This window comes from Aythya marila, assembly GCF_965140915.1.
Source record: "Aythya marila genome assembly, chromosome: 19".
Classification (NCBI taxonomy): Eukaryota; Metazoa; Chordata; class Aves; order Anseriformes; family Anatidae; genus Aythya; species Aythya marila.
Genome location: NC_139060.1, coordinates 10,473,502 through 10,492,045, shown reverse-complemented (window position 1 = coordinate 10,492,045; position 18,544 = coordinate 10,473,502). Strand labels below are relative to the sequence as shown.

Sequence of the window (18,544 nt, the reverse complement as noted above, 5' to 3'; positions counted from 1 at the left end):
AATGGCTTCATTCTCACGTTGACTTCATTCTCATACCGAGGTGTTGGCTTCTTGAATGCAGTCTTTAATACAGAGTTTCTGACTTGGCAAAACTACTTCAATTTCACTGTTCCTAGGAATAAGTGAACGTTTGTCATGGAATATTAAAATAGAAAAATTTAATGTCTTTTTGTCTGAAAGTTTTGGTATATAGCATGTGCTCTTGCCAGCTGTGTTAAGCAGTGTTTTCACTGCAGAATTTAAACACAGACCCTAACATAATACTAAAAAGGTGTTTGTTATTTTAACCATTAGCTGGAAAAATATTAGAAAATGTATAAACTTTTAATTAAGGAAACAGGGTGCTAAAAATAGAGATATAAACAAGGAGGGTAAGATAAGGCTGCACAGCAATAAATTTTAACGGAAAAATAATTTTTCTGTGTTAAGTGGTTATCGTATCATACTCATCCTGTGCCAGGACTGTAGCAACATAGCTAAGAATCTGAATTTTTGAAGCAGATCATGTGCAGCACAAAGAAAATTAGGCAAGTTTATTTCATGCTGCAAAGTAATAGTTGCTTTGCTGATCTTAGGTTCTCATAACTTACCAATGCACTGCTCAGAAAAATGGCTACTAAATGCAAATCAGTTGGGAACTGGTGGCAAATTAAATTAAAATTAATTGAATTGTGGACAATATTGTTGCTCCTGAGAGGTGCTCTGTAAAATTGTAGAGTGTGATCCTATGCTACTGAAACCAATGGTAGCTTTTCTGTTAATTTAAATAGGTGTGGGATTTGGCTTAGAGCCATTTGACTTGCACTGAGTGGGTCTGTGGCATGAGTAGAAATGTTTTTTTTAATCACTTTTGGTGTTAAAGTAGGATAAAAATAATATACATTCTCTGAAGAGCAGGCTTAACTCCTTCACATGTTTATATTTTTGGTTTGAGATGCTGAGGAAGATGATTTTTTTGTTGCTGTTTTTTATTATTCAGACGGGAATTCTGGCATAAATATAATTTTTTTTTCTTGCCATTGTTTTCATTTGTAGCTGTAAGGGAACTAACAGTATTTACAAGTTACTTATACCTCAACAGATTTCTAATTTTAGATAGTTTACGTTAACACATAGGAGACAATATTATCACTAGAAAAACAGCTATAAATTTAGAACAGTTTTGATACTTAGTTTTAACTGGAAAATCTAAGAATAAAGTGTCACATGTTCCGACTTACAAAATCCCTATTTCAGTAACCAAAAAATTATGAAGTCTAATGTGTGGTTCTCTTTAATCTCATCAAAAATTCTGGAGTTGCTAAAATTGTTAGGCAGAAACTGAACTCAAAATATGCTTTCTTATACAATCACTTGCGGCATTTATATGCTCCTTATGAAGTGTATTTCCAGAGCTTCATTTATGGAGTTGGCTTTAGAATTATGTTAGTAAGAGCTGAAAATGTAGGCTAAGTGTTTTTTTCAGTCATATAACATTAACTTTCTACTTTTAGTACTGGTATACTAATAACTCTGGATCAGAATAGGCTCTTTCTGTAAGCTTCATTTGCCTTTTGTAGCTGAATTTGGTATCTCCTTTAACCATATCACCTATTTCCTTTTTTCATCTGCATCTGGCAACTTTCCACATTTAAGACTGCAGTGTCTTGAGGCTAAACCTTGTGCATTTGAAATATTCTCCAGCAGGGCCCTTCTGACAAAGAGATGCAACAGTTATTAAGAGGTATTAAAGAAGGGAACTGTCTTCATCCTAAATACAGCCTCTTTTTTTTTTTTTTTTTTTTTTTCCCAGCAATGTATGCCTAAAGTGGCTTTGCATCCTCTTGACTGCTGCTGCTTTTTTTTTCCTTTTTTTTTTTTTTTTCTGAATAAATAGGTGTCATGAAGTTGAACTTGAGGGTCACAGTAATGAAAATGTGAATCTGTTTTATTTGTTTCATGTTGGGCAATTTGACTCTGCTTTCAAATTGGTGAAGAGAAAAGGGTAATTAGGTTTTATTTTATTTTTTCTGAAAAAATATCCAAGATGGTATTTAGCATATACAGCGATTTACTTTCTCATTTGAAAGTAAATGTGAAATAAAAAATAACTTGCTTTTGCAAGTTGTATATGTAATCACAGTTGATATTATGCCCAAGAACTGAAATAAGCATTGCTTTGCAGAATGTTACCCAGGGGAACAAAAAGCATAGTTCTCTTTTTCTGGCAAAGTTTCTGAATAACAGGCCTGTGACATTTTCATATGTAGAAATGCAGACAGGTCACGGTGATTGAAATGACATAAAGGATCTGTGTGCTTGATTTCAATTGTTTTTTATTTAAATTTTTCTTGGTGGAATTCATTTGGACACTGTTCATACTGACTGATCTGAGCCTCAGTGCCTACCTGTTACATTCCTGCAAGGCAGAAAGATCTGAGGTTCTCAGGCCATAAAACAAGGAATCTATTTTATGAAGTTGTCACTGTAATGTATGCATTCTTAGAACCCTTTTTGTCTGAGTAATTGAAAGCATGCTTGGAAAAAAAAATCTGTGTGTTAAATACTTTTCTTTTTTTCCCCTTTCAGACAAAATCCGGAAACTACCTTTGAAGTGTATGCAGAAGTAACTTATTCAGGCATCAGTTGCATTGGGAAAGGTACTGTTTTGTGCTGTAATTCTACCTATTTCTTGGCTAAAACTATTCTTAACCATGTAGTGCAAGGTAATGAGGTATATTCATTATTATGTTCTTCCACCTTTTAAAGAAAGCTGGAATCTTTTGCAGTTGGGACTAATAATATGAAAATCCTGCCTCTGTCCCTATTTGTGGACAGTTTCTTGGGTTCTTTGACCGTTTTGTCCTTTGTCTTTTGGAATAGAAATAACTCTTACTTCATTGAGTTGAAAAAGTAAAAGCATTTTCAGATTTATATTTCTGCTTGTATGAGGAATGATTAGGTTTAAATTAAAAAATAGTCCAAATGTTTTTCTATGGAATTTATTTTTACTTACTATTTCTTAGATGTATACAAAAGCATTGTCTTCCCAAAATTCTTCCTTTGATCAAATGATTTTATCTAGAAATAAGGTATGGAAGTAGCTTATGATTTGGCTAACTAATGATTTTCACCAAATACTGTTATTGAGTTATAGCTATACAGGTATATTTCCATAATATTATTTCTGAGAAATATTCCTATGTTTATGCTAGAGAAGTCCTGTAACAGCTGAAACCAACATGGAAGTGTATTTGTGAATGTTTGATTATCCTTGTTTCTATAACTGGTGAAGTTGATTAAAAAAATAAACAGGAAAAGCAAAAGTTGAAATTCCTAATCTCAGAATTGATTTCAAGATTCTGTTTTGTGAGGTCAGTCTCTAGAAAGTTATGGAAAGGAAGGATGTCAAAATGAAATCATTACAATTAGTCAACACGTATTGAAGTAATATACCATTGATCTTTGGCAAAGCAATCCTATGTTTATTGTATATATGGTACAATGAGCCGTAACTTTATTGACTGGGGAGCCGCTTATCTCCTTCTATATCTGTATTTGTTTGTTACAATCAGTGAGAGCCAAATAACTGCAACTCTTTCCTTTAGTGCCAAAGCCTCCATAGGAGTTGTAACTGGAATACAGTTTTGGCTTGTCCTACCGCTGTACACCGTCACAACTATTTGATGTAACTGCAGGAGCCCTTTTAATAACTGGTCTTTGTTTCTGCACATCTGACCTGGATTCTAGTGCCAGAAAATCTGAACAAATTTGACCGTAAACATTACATTGTACAGTACTAGTGTCTGGGTATAATCTTCTCTTTGAAGTTTGTTTGCATCCCCCTGGAGGGATTAATTCCCTGCTGTGGGAAGGTGGGTTAAAAAGCACTGAAACTACTTTACAGGTTTTTAATTGGAGAATTTAGTATACATCTTGTTCTATAAACCAACTGATTCTGTGGGAGTTTCACTTTAGTTGTGTTTTTAAGTTTGTTGTATGCACTTGTAGGTGCAAAATATTAGAAATGGTTGTTCTTAGTGTGTAAAAAAATATAAAAAAGAACTACAGTTTGTATGTTCTGAAGTTATTAATTCTGTCTGAATAATCTTCTAAATTTTTTTCCCCACCTAGTACTTTGTATTTAAGAGTTGTCTTGTATTCTCAGAAGTTTTAGATGAGTGTATCTCCAAATATTCTGTCCTCATGTTCTAAGCAAAGCTAGTTGGTTGTTTGCTTCTCTGCAGTATCAGCTGTATTTAATAGCTGTACTGTATTTTCAGGCAAAGCGCCATTCTAGAAATATAGTCCTAGAGACCTCCATGTAGTCATCTCTTTCTCCTTCCTTGGCTATCTAGTCTTTGCTGGAAGACTTAGGATATATATCAGTGTGTTTTACTGGAGTCACAGGAATGTATATTAAACGGCAAGGAGCAGTTACTATTAAGAAAAGCAAAACATAAAAAAAAATGTAAGGAGCAAATTATCAGACATGTTTAAAAAAAATCTTCCCAAAGAATGGATTCTGAAATGAACTGAGACAACTATCTCTGAAGTTTATGTCTAGTCTGGTAGTGCTATCGACTGCTTATAATGCACTTAATTCTTGCATCAATTTTCTAATACAGTCTTGAGGAGAGTGAATTGTTCCAAAGCTATAAAAATCCTAGTGTGGGAGATTGTCTGGCTTGTGGGATGGTAAAACATGCCTCTGTTTTGTTAATAATCCAAAAGTTTGTATAGCAAGGGATATTTTCCATGTAACTGTTAAGTATCAACTGCAATTAAAAGCTTTAATATATTTCATGGCTCATTTGCTTCTTGCTGAAATGGGAAATACTGACTCCTGTTATTAACTACTGACAGACAATTGTATATTCAAGTAGCTTTATTGCTTGTATAATTGTTAACAATCGTACATTAAATGTTTAGTAACTTTCCAAATGGATGAGAGCAGCATTTTACATCATCTATAGAAGGCTCCCTCTTAGTTACCAAGACAGTTGACTGCAGAAGAAAAAAAAATCTATTCTGGGCTCCAGGAAAGATCTCGATACACTAGAAGGAGTTCTTGGAGGGCCACCAAGTTGGCAAGGGAGCTGGAGCACTTGTGCTGTGAGGGGAGGTTGAGGGTGCTGGGCTTGTTCAGCGTGGAGAAGAGGAGGCTTCAGGGGACCTGTACAGCAGCCTTCCGTACCTGTAAGGAGTTCATCAAGGTGACCGGCTCCCAGTGCATGGCAGGAGAACAAAAGGTGATGACACAGATTGAAGCGAGGTGTTTTAGCTGGACGTCAGGAAATGTGTGTTCACCGTGAGCATGGTCAAGTGTTGGAAAAGGTCACCAAGAGAGGCTGTGCAGTCTCCATCCTGGGAGGTTTGAAAGACCTGACCGGGTGACAGCCTGAGCAGCCTGGTCTGGCCTCACACCTGACCCTTCTCCGAGCAGGAGGTTGGACCTAAGGACCGGAGATCACTTCCAGCCCGAATTATCCTATGATCCTATGGTTTGATTCCTAGAAATGCAAGCTCCAGGATCACTCAGGAGATGTTTTGTATTCCAAGTAAGACATGAAGAGAAAAATTTGTCAAAATAAAGAAAGTTGAAAAATCAAACATTTTGTTCCAGTCCAGGCACAACTGTGCCGAACAGCAGTGCGGTGTGTGAACTGAGGAGGGAAACGGTCACAGGATCAGCTCAGCTGTGGGCTCTTCAGCCTTTCTTGTCTGGATTGCTGAGAAATAATGAGTATCTGTTCTCAGCATTGGTAATTGTGTATTTCTGCCACATGAAGTCTTCGGTATGTTGTGGAATTCCTAATTCAGTTGGATCTAAAAGCTATATTTGTACTTTTCTTTGCATATTCATAGATCTTATTTGGGTACTTACAGATTTTTCTTACTGGGTCACTTTATGTAAATGTGATATCTGTATTTTGAGAACCATGAAGATATTTCAAGAGAAGACATTTAGCGATCCAGTCTTCTGTCTCAGCCTAATGAATGCAATTTCCTTGGAAGCTGGGAATTCCCAGTTTCCCTTTGAGTAACTGAATCTATTAGAGTGGAGTTGGTTTTTGTTTGGCGTTGTTGTGTTTTTTGTTGTTAAGAACATCTGACTTCCTGAAATTGAACAAAAATACAAAACTGCTTTTATTTTAACTTCATGCTCACCCTTAATTTTTTCCTGGATAGTTCTGACAGTAGGAGTATTTCTAACTTCAGTTATCATTTGGATTTAAGGAGCTACTTGCCTTACTAAATCCAGGTTATTACTTTTTTTTTTTTTTTTTTTTAAGTAAGAAAAAGCAAGCAAAGAATTTTTAGTTTTGTTACAATTATTTTAGAGATTTCACTGATAGGAGCTAACCTTTCTTCAGGAATTAAATAAAATAAAACCTTGAAAATTGAAGGTGGAGGGAAATAAAAATGCAGTGCATTGCCTAGCAGATACCAGTAATATATTCAAGACATAATCGAATTGCATCAGTTTTGCCTTTCTTTTGCAATACTGAAATATGATATAGTTTCAACTGAAACATACATCTATTCACTTCTCTGTAAAATAAGTGTTGTAGCACTTGTGAACACTTCATGCAAAGTTTAAGGTCTACCATTGCTTTTGTTAGGATGCTTTTCAATTTCAATAACAGTCTTTGTAGCTGAAGATGTTTGTGCTGTTTGTTTCATTGCTGATGTATCTGGTGCTTTACAAATAAAGAAAGATAAAAGTTACTTGTTTAAATATACCCTGGAAATGCTAAATTCTCTGGTCTTAGGGGAGAGCTACAAAGAGCTTGAATTGTTTCTGTTACAAATTGTAACTGCTGAACTTCTAGAAATTCAGTAGTGTTTTATACTCTTGACATATTTAATGTTTACAAGTATGGTATAACACACTGGAAAAGCACTTGCTGTTTTTGAACTTCAGCTAAAATGTTTTCTCCTTTTACCAAAACTTTTCAGATGCAATAGAAAGAATTTACTAACAGTTTTCATTCAAATACCTACATAAAGCAAAATCATGCTAACTACTTAAGAAAGCTTTCTTTCAATTTTTCAAAGCACTTTATGATCTGACAACTGGTGCAGTTCATTCCTCAGAAATCTGTGACAAATGTAAGGATCTTGCTGGACCTGAGCCAAAGATCCCCCCTTGTTAGAGGGGGCTGTGAGGAGAACTGGAGCATAACTGTCAGACCATTGGTGTAGAAAAAGAATTTGTTAGTCTAAAGTAACCGATCAAAATCGTCTCTAAGATATGAACATCTGAAAGTAAATGCTCGTGAGAGTGAGGCACTCCCCCTGCACCCCTGTCTGGGAGGACATAGCATGCTTTTGTATGGGGTTTTTGTGTTCTCGCCAAAGCAGACATTATAAAAGTACGTCAAATCTGTAGCTTTACCATGTAGTGTGCCAAAGGCCTTTCTCTCCAAGGACCTCATCTTTCATCTTTTTGTGAGTGTAGCATAAATTCTTGCTGTGTGTTCAAGGAAAAAGCTGAAATGGTTTAGTACAGTTAAAGGATTTTTCTTTCTTTCATTCTTTTTATTTTTTTTTTCATTTAAAATCATGGTAAGTTGGAAGCCTAAACGTGATAGCATGGACATAGTGTAAGTGTGCTAGAGTTTAACAAATGTTCACTGGATTAGTAAAGGAAATGTAGTTTATACTACTTCTTTTATGACAGAATTTAAAAGGTCTTGCTGGAAGACTCGCCATGTGCTTCTTTCTTTTCTCGAAAACATACCACCAAGTTGAAAAGGGAGATGAATCTTAGAAGGAAACTATTAACTCTGAGGGAGTTTATCATTGTTTGAGAGAAAGGATGGAATTTGCATTTGAATTGGCTCTGAGAGTAGCATGTACTACTAATCTTGTTCCTACTAGAAGCTTGTGAGTAGTTTAAGTACTTCCTTCTTTACTTTTCATGTTCTAGCCCTGTGTTGTAACAGCTCTTCCCCCACCCGCCAGTAGATCACGAATGTTATAACTGAAACTAATCGAAGCCCTTAACTCTGCAGGGAGATGTCATGATGTACTCGGGCCCTAAAAGTATTCCACGATTGTCGCTGTGGTTTCTGTGACAAGACTTCCGAGGCAGAGGGAACTAGCAGGCTTCTGCCTGTGCCAAATGCACGTGCTGCTGCTCCTTGCCATTCTCTATCCTATGTTTTAACTTTCACTGCCACATCAGTACCTGCCAAAACAGATCAAGTATTGGCTTGAACGTCAACACTGGTACTTGGGTAGAGTTAAGAGTTGGTAGTTCAAAAGTCTGTAAACCCTACCTGTGCATCTGTCAGAGCAACCTTTATTTTGTGAAGTGGAAGCATTTTGTTGCTTGAGTTTGCTTGTTATGTATCGAGAAGTAGGTAACATACTAAATATTTAGGACTAACAAAGGAAGTGTAAAATTCACATTATGTTCCAGTAAAAAAGGGCTTTGTGTTGAATGTGTTCCTTAATTGGGGTATTACAAGTTTTCCTGTCCTATCTGTGTGACACTATTCCTACACCCAACTTCCCACTGCAGGACTGGAAAAATAACCAAATGTAAGGAGATGGCTAGCATCTAGGAATGCTAATTCTTCTAAGCTGTTTCTTTGTTTTCCTGTTTCCATTTGATTGCTTTTCTTCTGAATACCTACAAGGTGGAAAACTTTCACAAAGAACTTACTAGGACTGAAGTGTCTGGATCAAGTAAGTAGCACTGTCTGAACTGTTCTGTTCAAAGACAGTTCTCAGTTGGGATTTTACAGTATAAATTAAATATGGAACTCAATTTGAGGAGAAAATCACTTTATGAAACATTAGAATTTGTCATACTGCAAGTCATCATATGTTTTAGTTAAAACTTTTCTTAGGTCTGTTCTTATCCGATGATACTAGATTTAATAAAGACCGAAAATGTTAGTTATGAATGTTCTTCCATTTCTCTAATTTACTTTGTGGAAAGAGATCTGTTGTTCGTCCTTTTTGCTTCATCCTTTAACTACTTCTGTCTGCAATCTTTTCTATTGCACAAGTATTTACCAGTCTGTGCTATATTGCTGCTGCTGGCACTGTTTAACTAGAGAGGAAAATTCAGCACAGAAAGTCTTACTCACAAGACTTTAAACTCTTTTGTTGATTTATATTTTTTTAAAGGAGCTTGACATCTTCATCAAGTTCACAGTGGGCCTGCTTTGTTTGCTTTCTCTTGAATGCTTGATAAGATTTTTCTTCTATTGTTTTGTGCAGCGAGGACAGAACTTGCCATGGCTGAGGTGGTTTTTTTGTAAATCCACAATATGGTCATTGTCTGCTGCTGAATAATTGTGACTGCTTTTTGTACAACCAGAACTAAGGCTTTGGCTGTGAACAGATTCCTTCTTAGCGTGAAAAGAGACTAATCCATGTAAATACAGCCCCAAAATAAAGCTTTACAGAAAAAGGGAAAGGCTGCTAAGCAGGAGGGCAGAGGTCAGCAATTTAACCTTTAACCTAACAAATAAGAAGCATGAAAGTTCCTGAATTGGTTTACAAAGGCAAGCTCCTGTGATCTGTCAGTTTTTCTTTTCATGATAGAGTTGGGTGAGAAAACTGACTGACAGCTAGTGCCTTTTTAACTGCAGGTTGAAATTAACTGCTAAACTGAAACTTTTTAAGGGAGGTTTTTAGTGGTTTTAACAAATTATTTTCATTCACTAGCTGTATTTGTAGTTTTCCTTGAATTTATAGAGGTTTGAGTGGTTCTTCTTTTTAAAGAGTTCTTGAGAGAGTCAATTTAGATACCAAATGCTACTGAAGCATTTGATATTTCAGTATTTGAAGCGTTTAAGAATTTGATGAAGCACTTGTTGCAATTAACTCTCTATTAATGTGTTCCTTTAAGAGTAGGGCTGTTACTCCAATAACTGCAAGCAGATTGTACTTTGAATAGAGTCAAAAAAGTTGTTGTTATGGTGGTGGTGACTTAATCTAAGAGAGTAATTTTAACTTTAGTTTATGCTCAGTCACAAAAATTTCCAAGGTGGTTTGGTTTTGTTTGTCCTTATTTAATTGCAACAGGTAATCTCATTAATGCTGTTAACTTCTGCTTAAATCTTAGTGCATCTAAAATCAGTCGTTAATCTCAACATAGACACTTCTGTGACTTGTAAAGAGCTTTAATTAGAGTGTCATTCAGATGAAGAAATAATGACTTTAAAGAAGACTCCCTGTAGATTAAGACTAGGGATTTTTATTTTATTTATTTATTTATTTATTTTGCTCACTGCTGGTAGCAGTGTCCTGGTAATGACTGTCCATCCAGAGTTGTGTTACTCTTCTTATGCGTGTCTTCGATAGAAATACTGGATTTTAGGAGTCATGACTGTGTTCAGTCTGTCGGCATATGGGTCAGTAACTCTACCTAGCGAATAAGTTTAACAAGCAAGCAAAGTAAAATTGGTGAAACAAAAGAGGAACCAGGTCTATTTTCATTGCTGGTTCTTTTTGTTTTACGTAGTTCCTTGAAAGAAGAGAATGTAAACTCTAATTCAAAAAGAGGCCTAGCAGAGTGCCCTGGGCAGTTTTGGTCTGCTTCTCTGGGGTGTGATATTTTTTGTCACGAACAAAAAGAGACTTTTTTTCTTTTGTGGTGTGTGTTGCTTTTGTCTCTCTTTTTTGGGGGTGGTTTTTAAGATTTAAAAAAGAGTTAGCAAGGTGTTTTGAAATGAAATTATTACTGAAAGATATGCATGAAATGAATCCAAGATTCAGCCATGGCTGTATATTAAAAAAAGAAAAACGCCTCAACCTTATGCGCTACTAGAGAAAAAATTGAACCTGCAGACTTCTTTCTGAAATACTGCTGTGTGCTGATGCCCAGTTACAGGTTAGTGTGTGGTTTACTTCCCTGTAGTAGCGGTTGTGAATTACAGTGGTGGTAGGACACATTTTAATCACTGTATTATATTCTGTTTATATCCGAACATACTCATTATCTTTGAGCAAGGTGTCTCACCGGCTCGCCAGTGGATTTCTTCAAGTGAGAAGTGAGAAGAAACGCCAAGGCAATGCTGCTGACTCCTGACTGATGAGCAGAGGGATTTGGCCCTGCTGTGGCCCAGCAGATCTGACACATCTATTGGCTCTTGGGAAGATGATTGCTATGTCTTTTTTGGTTGGAAACAGTTTTGCATATGCTTTCCAATAAAGCCTGTTTCACAGAAAAGTGGGATAGAAACCAGGAAGTTTGACCTACAGATTAAGGATGATAATCTCGGATGGAAGGGTGGGAGCTGGTAGTGATAATCTAGGATTCAGAATGGGTTTTAATCTCAGCAGGTTTTGTTTGTATTTGCAGAGGGGCTAATGCGTCTGTGTCCCATCCCATCTCATCTCCCTCTTCCCAATAAAGAATTAAGTTGCATGTTTTCTTCTGAAGTTTTCTGTTATTGGCCATGTGGAAAGTAATATTTTCTAATTTGATAGACAAATTAATAAAAATAAAGTATTCATACTGTAGATAATTTAAATAATGCAAGTCTGTGTAGAAGGATCATGTAGAAAGTCATAATCTGGGTGTAAATCACTGCTGTTAAATGATGAGTAGGAGAATGAATGAAGAACTGTTGCCAAAGGAGTATTTGCTGTGCTAAAATACGAGGTTTGTCTCAACCTTCATTAGCTATTACAGTACACATGCTGAGGGAATGGATGGGGGAAAAAATTGGGGGGGTAGAAGACTTGCTGTGACTATTTTTTTTTTAAAGCAGTATCTTTTACATACTGAATTTGTGCAAGGATTTTGTATGGTGCTGAAGGGAATTACAGTTGCAACTCCCATTACATTCTACTGGGATTATCTGAATCCCATCTTTACTTCCTTTGAAGGGTCCTTTATGTTGAAACTACATAGTTAGGAATATAAACATCAGCAACATTACCTCTTTTGAATTGGTTCTTACATGCTTTTATCTCTGAAGGGAACAATTAAGTCTTCAGGTGTGTCTATGTGACCTGTAAGATACATTAGTGGTCATTGAGGTTTTCTGTTCTATTCCAAAGATACTGGAAAGAGATGGTGTGTGGAACACCTGTAAGCATGAATGTGACTCAGAATCAGATTTTGAAGCATGAAGACCAAATGTCTGGTTGGGTATCACAGCATAGGTATACAGTGGAATCAGGCTTCCTCACTTTATGTATTTGCAAGCTTCTTATTTCACTTAATAGTAAAATCACGTGCTTTGTATTTTTGTGAATAGGACAGTAAAGGATGGTGCAGGCAAGGCAGGAAAAATACCAGGACATAAGAAACAGCTCAGGCAGAATGGACAGTGATTTAGGAAATCTCTTCAGCAGGCAGTTGAGCAGAACTGGCCTGTGGGAAAGGCCAACCCAATGACAGCCCCTCCTCCCCCCAAAAACAAGCAAACAAACAAAAAAACCTCTCCCAGCAATGACATGAAAAACAACCAAATAAGCAAAACACGCTTTCCTTTGCAATAAGTATGAGACTGTCTTCTGAAGCTGCTCTTCACTTGCACCTAAAGTAATACCTGAGTTTGTTTTATCTGATACTTGTCTGGTGCTCCTTCACACGGCTCAATTTGAATAGTCTATCAAGCAAGTTAAAATAGATTCATATAGAGCAGGTCATTATCTATAGAATTCTAGCCTATATGCATTATAATGCATTAAAATTCATACCTCTAATTATTATAGACTAATACATTGATCTCATCCTGACTTATCTAGAGATGATATTTGTACATGGAAAAATTATATAGATATCTGTTTATTTTGTTCTCCTGTAATTAATGTCCTTATTCATTGAAGATAACGTTTCTCGTTTCTCTTGTGTATTTGTTTCTTTTATGTAATGGATTAAGCACCTTACCTTTGTTTCTAATAAATCATCTTGTTTTGTTTTTAATAGTATTGTTGTTTCCATTATGGTTTCAGAAAAGCTGCTCATAAACTATTCACTAAAAGTACATACCACTTCCTGCACTGTAGATTCTGTTGGAACTAAGCAATCGAATAGCTTTTAGAGGTAATTTCTGCTGGAAAGAATTAGCATATTAAAATAGGAGCATATAGCTTTGTGTACACCTTAGCAGTATTCATAAACAAAAATAGATTAAGTGAATAAATAGAATTATTTAGCTGTTCAGTATTTTATTTAATGACATGTAGAGGTAGAAAGTAGCAGAATTTCACAATTTGCCAACTCTCTGTCACGGAGATTGCAAAATACATGCCTTGTTGCACTTAAAATACCAAATGCAGTACCAAGTAATACAGCAATTGTAGCGCTTTTCATTTTGATGTATTTATTCTTGATAGTTTGCTTTACCCTGGGTACAGGATTAGGTCCTTCACTAAACCTTCCTGAATCAATCCTGTACCTAGGCTGAATTCTTGGAATACAGTGGACATCACATGGGCAACTGAAATTGGGTATTGACAAGGTTTTTAAAATAGTAATACATCTCAATTTTGTTTATCTCGGAGTTTTAAAAACCTATTGACCTCATTGCAGCTTGACTATAATTACCATGTTTAAACTTCTATGCATTTTTTAGTTTAAACAGCCTTTGTGTTTTTTTTAAACCAAAAGAAAATTAATGAGAAGAGACAAAGAGACATCAAAGAGGTTTTCCCTCTGATTGCAGTGTTAGAAGTTTTGCCTGAAAATAGGTTACATTTCTTCTGTTTTCAGCTGAATCCTCATTAACTTTACATTTTAATGATGTCCAGAGCAAATTATGCCATTATGGTAGATGCCTTAAAGGAAAGCTTAAAGGACACCTTTTTAATGTTTGTTTCTTTATTGGTGGCAGTATTTGTACCAGTATTATAAACAGTGTTAGAATGCTAAAAGTAATCCAAAGACATACCAGAAATATCTTCCACTTTTATATATATGTTATTATTATTATTATATATATAAAGATATACACACACACACACATACATTCATATATATACTGTAAGTATCTTTGGTTAGTATTGAATACAAGTTGAGTATGTTAGGGGGATACCTTCATTGTTGTAGAAGGAAAATGTAAATTGTCTTTTGGAAAAGTTTATAAATTACTTCATCTTATAATCAGTTTAATTTATAATAAAATGGAGACAGATGATGTAACAGAACCTCTGAATTATTTTGTTTTCTTGAACCTTCAATGAAGTAGATGATTGAAATGTTAATGAAGTGATGGTTTGTGTTTTTACAATGAGATAAAGCATTATTGGAGGATCTCTGTGGAATTTCAGATTCATTCAAATTGGGGAACAGTATTAGCTGTGGTTCTGTGGCCTCCCGCAACGCTTCTACTAAAAATTAACATTGTGTAATTAACTTTTTAGATGAGGGAATCTTGTTACATCAAATGCAGTAACAACAACTAGTATTTGGTGCACCTACATAAACAAGATTAACTGAAATTGGCAGCAGCTTGAATGGAAGTTGAACAGTCGAGAATCCAGGTAGTTTAAGAAAATCTTATAAAACAGCAACAACTTTATTTCTGTAGCTCAGTGAGGAGACAGAGCAAAAGGTCTCATGGACAGTGAGGTTGTTTTTTTCCTTGTCTTTACACCTGGTGTCTGCATATTGTGAGCAGAACCTTTTGACTTCCTTGGGCTGCACTCTAATCAATAAACTGAATTTTTGGAATGTGAGGTTGTGGTGAGGGGAGGAGGATGAAATAGGAACGTTCCAAAGTTCAGTTAATAGAAGATGAAATCCAATGGACTCAATCAAAAGTTATTTAAGATCTGAAAGCTTGGTATTTCATGACTGTATTGCCATAATGGAAGTTCCTTTTTAACCTGATTATTACTCTAGGTATTGCTCTGATTTTACTAAGCTGGTGTTCTGTATGTATATATTCAGTGTTTCAGATCAATATTTCTCAAAAAAAAAAAAAAAAAAATCTTTCCAGTGGAAACAATTGGCTCATCTCTAGTGGTTGTTTTTAATAAATGCAACCTCTTCATATGTTCCAGACTTTAATTCCCGAGTGACTGGCTGTCCACTGTAGCATTACCAACTGTTTGGTGTTGCTGTTCATCTGCAGGTATAGCAAAGCTGTCTTCTGTAGTTGAGTGGAACTGCACTTGCATATGGTTAGCTGATAGGAGATGCCCCTGAGAGCTCAAATTGGTAGCCGTGGCTCAGAATAATCCTTTTGGTCCTGAGAACTTCACTTTAAGGGTGCTACAGTTTTATGATGAGCTTTTCAACTGGTGTTTGTATGGGTACTTCAAAACTTATTTTCTTGGCAAATGCATACATAGCTCTTATGTAAATGATTTTTTCCCTTTTATTTTGAACTCAAATAAGAAAATTGCTTTTTGCTTGGTTGTATTCTTTCTTCATCCTTTATTTAGACTGGTGTGCATGTCTGGATGGAGGCATTTGATATTTCCATTGTTAATAACTAATCAAATAGACAAAAAAAATAAAACTGAACTTAACCTCTCCAATTTGGTATGATTCTTATTTATTCTTTCTTAATAAATTTTATGTAGAAACTGTTCAGAAGTTAAGTGCCATAGTTGTGTAGGGGATATGGCAGATCCGAAGTGTGTACCCAGGTTGATGCATGGTCTTAGGTGGTCTTTCATTAGAAAGTGGGTTTAGGTCTTTCAAATGTTCAACTCTCTGTGAGTTAGTTACTTGAAAACAGCTTTCAAAAGTGGTGGCTTAATTTCCTAGCTTAGTTTAAATCTTTTAGCTTAGATTCCTTCTAATATAACTTTAGTTCGAAGATCGTATCATTAAGGAAATGCTCTTTGCAGTCTCTTTTTCTCACCTTTATTTTGTAATTATCAGAGAATTCACAGTAACTTAATCCTTAGTTGAAGTGCATAATAAAAATAATGATTAATAAGCTCTAGCTGACAGGAAGATGTGCATGTTATTGTTATTTCCTTGGCATGCAGGATTTTTGTATAGAACCACATTAGCAGTAGAAACCTGACATGTTCTTCCTGGTAACTTCTCCTGCAAGTATTTGCAGCGTGGCTATTTCCAACCAGTTATGTGGTAATGATAGCGCAAGGCTGAAACATTCCAATCATTCATGCTCCTGTCCTCCCTCTCTCATACGTGTTTCTTTGCTCAGCATTTTTGCCGTATTTCTTTGCTTTGTTGTGGTCAATTCAGTCTGTATAATAGCAAAGACGTTGGCTTTTTTCTTTAATAAAGAGTTATGTTAGAAATATACTATAACAGAGATAAGAGCTATTTATGTCCTAAGCTATTGATTTTTAATTAATGTTGCCTGGGCTCATACATGTTGGCAGAATTGCTAACAGCTTGTGGCATTTTTTAATTCACATCTTCTTTTTTGGTATTTTGACAGTGTCATTCATATCTCATGAAAAAGTACCTTGTCAGGTTAAATGTGTTAAAACACCGAGCAAAAAAAAGAGAGAATGGAACATAGGGCTGCCTAGAAACCTTGATCCATTGCCAAAGTATTTAAACAATTTAGTGTTTTGGTTTTCTAGCTCCAAGCTGCTTCTCAAATCCCTTGCTAATTAATCCAGTTAATTCTTTGTAGACTAACTGTATGCAGGGCTTTTTCTTCTGCTTGTATTGCTGAGAACCCTGTTTTGTTTGAAGCAAACCTAAGCTTGGTTATAAAGGTTGTAGTAATAAAGTGAGTACTAGTAGATGTAAATACAGTGTTTTGAGTCTTTTTAAAAGGAGTTGTGTTTGTGTGTGTAGCTTCTAATTTAATCTTTCATGTTTAAAAATCAAACATATATGCTTGTGTTAAAAAGATGGAGAGAACTTTGCCGTTAGTTTGATCACTTTAGAAATGGGAGTAGAGCCGCTATGGAACGATGGTGGTGTGAAATACTCGTGGTGTGGCCTTGCAATCAGTGATATATATGTTTACTTTTTGTCAAGGAAAAGTGCTGTAAATATTGTTCTCTTCTGTACTCTGAAATGGATGATAGGATATCGGGGAAATAACAGAGTTTAACGGGAAGGAGAGTTTGCAGAAGTGACCTGTCGATTCTCTTCAGCCAAGAGCCTGGACTCCCCTGCTGGCGGCACAAAGGTGGGCAAACTCAGGTCTCAAAGCAGCAGCTAGGGAGCAAGGAGCTTGGAAGCCCAATTAGGTGTGGTATGAGCTAATGAGAAAAGAGACTGTACGCTCCTCTTTAAGGTGTGTTTGTCTGTGATAAAAGCAGCTGGATCTGTTGGACATACTGTACTGCTCTGGAGCTTACTTTAATTTTTGAGATTTGTTTAAAAACTGTTCCCCTTCATCTTCCTGCTTATCGGTGCATGTGGCTGTTGTGTGATAACACAAGCTTACCTCTAGCTACCAGCCAGGTTTCTGCCAGGCACTATGGGAAAAGTCTCTGTGAACATTCTTACTTCCTTCTCCATCAGCTTTCTCAGTTACTTTGAGAAGTTTCATCTGAGGACCTTTTGTCTGTAGGACACATCTTTCCCTCCTGTTCTGTGCAATACTCGATGTTGCAAGTCAGTGTTGATGTGCTGAGAGTATGTTTGTGCTGCCACCTCACCCTAACAAGTTACACTCCTCGTTTCTGTAGTCATCCTCAGGAGATTTGCATGTCAGCACAATGGGAGTCAATGACCATCTGCACTATCCCACCTTGTAGATAGATCTGTGGAGAAAAAATAGGGAAGTGTATTCAAGTTGCATTTTTAGATTTCCTTTGCAATTCACAGTGAAGGAAAAAATTGTTTTCAGCAAAGCTGCTGCTAAGGGTGGGCAGATTGGAAAGAGTTGGCAGAGTTCTTGAAAAAGTCTGAATATGTAGCTGTGATTTTGCTGTGTAATAGAGCTGGGCAAGGAAAAGAGAAGAGAAATGAATGAAATTGTTAGATTTATATACACCTGATTTTCAGGGCTGGCTGCTAAGTGAATATAGTGTGACTTATGAAATGTTTGAGCTCAAAACTAAACTAGTTCACTACTTCAGAAGTATATGGGTACCTGGTGATGTGCTATCATACATCTTGGAAGAATCAAATGTCTTAAAATGTTTTCAGTGCATTTCCATTTTGCAGTTAAAAATCTTTTTGATAGCCTTGTGTTTTCTACATTAACAAAAATATTTGAAACGTTTTTAGTGAGATGATAGATTTCCAGTCTGGTTGCACTGAACATCATCAAGCTCCTCTTTATGTAAAACGAATAACTCTTCGGACTGATGGTATTGCTTTAAATGTGCTAAACTTCTTTTCTTAGAGGCTGTCTTTTATTATAGCATCACACATGGCATAGAGTGAGCTTTGTTAATAGTAGCTGAAAGCATTGCACATACAAAATAGGTCAATACTGCAAGTGTAAATATACCCGCAGTTCTCCTCCAGTTTTTGATGCTGTCTTGTTAATGAACTTTTATGCCAAAAGAGAGAAGTCATTTTGGGTAGCTGAACACTCAATGATTTTCTTTCACTTTCATCTCATGGTCATTAGCTAGATGAGGTGTATTTTTTCAAGCCAGGACCTCTTCCCCTGCACCCTCTCCACTAAACTTTGAATAGTGTTCAAGAAGCTCATATCTGTCATTAACACATCTGACTCCACAG

The 18,544-nt window shown here is 36.1% G+C and overlaps 1 protein-coding gene across 8 annotated transcripts in view; it reads left to right on the top strand.

Moving 5' to 3' along the window:
- DENND1A (DENN domain containing 1A) overlaps window positions 1–18,544 on the top strand; it is a 189,836-nt gene that overhangs the window by 4,455 nt on the left and 166,837 nt on the right. For 7 of the 8 annotated variants that reach the window (XM_082775626.1, XM_082775623.1, XM_082775625.1 and 4 more), the window contains exon 2: window positions 2,569–2,639. In XM_082775626.1, coding sequence (XP_082631752.1) covers window positions 2,569–2,639 — 71 coding nt within the window. Of the gene's footprint in view, window positions 1–2,568; window positions 2,640–18,544 lie in introns of those variants that run through there. The other variant, XM_082775627.1, reaches the window with a different exon arrangement.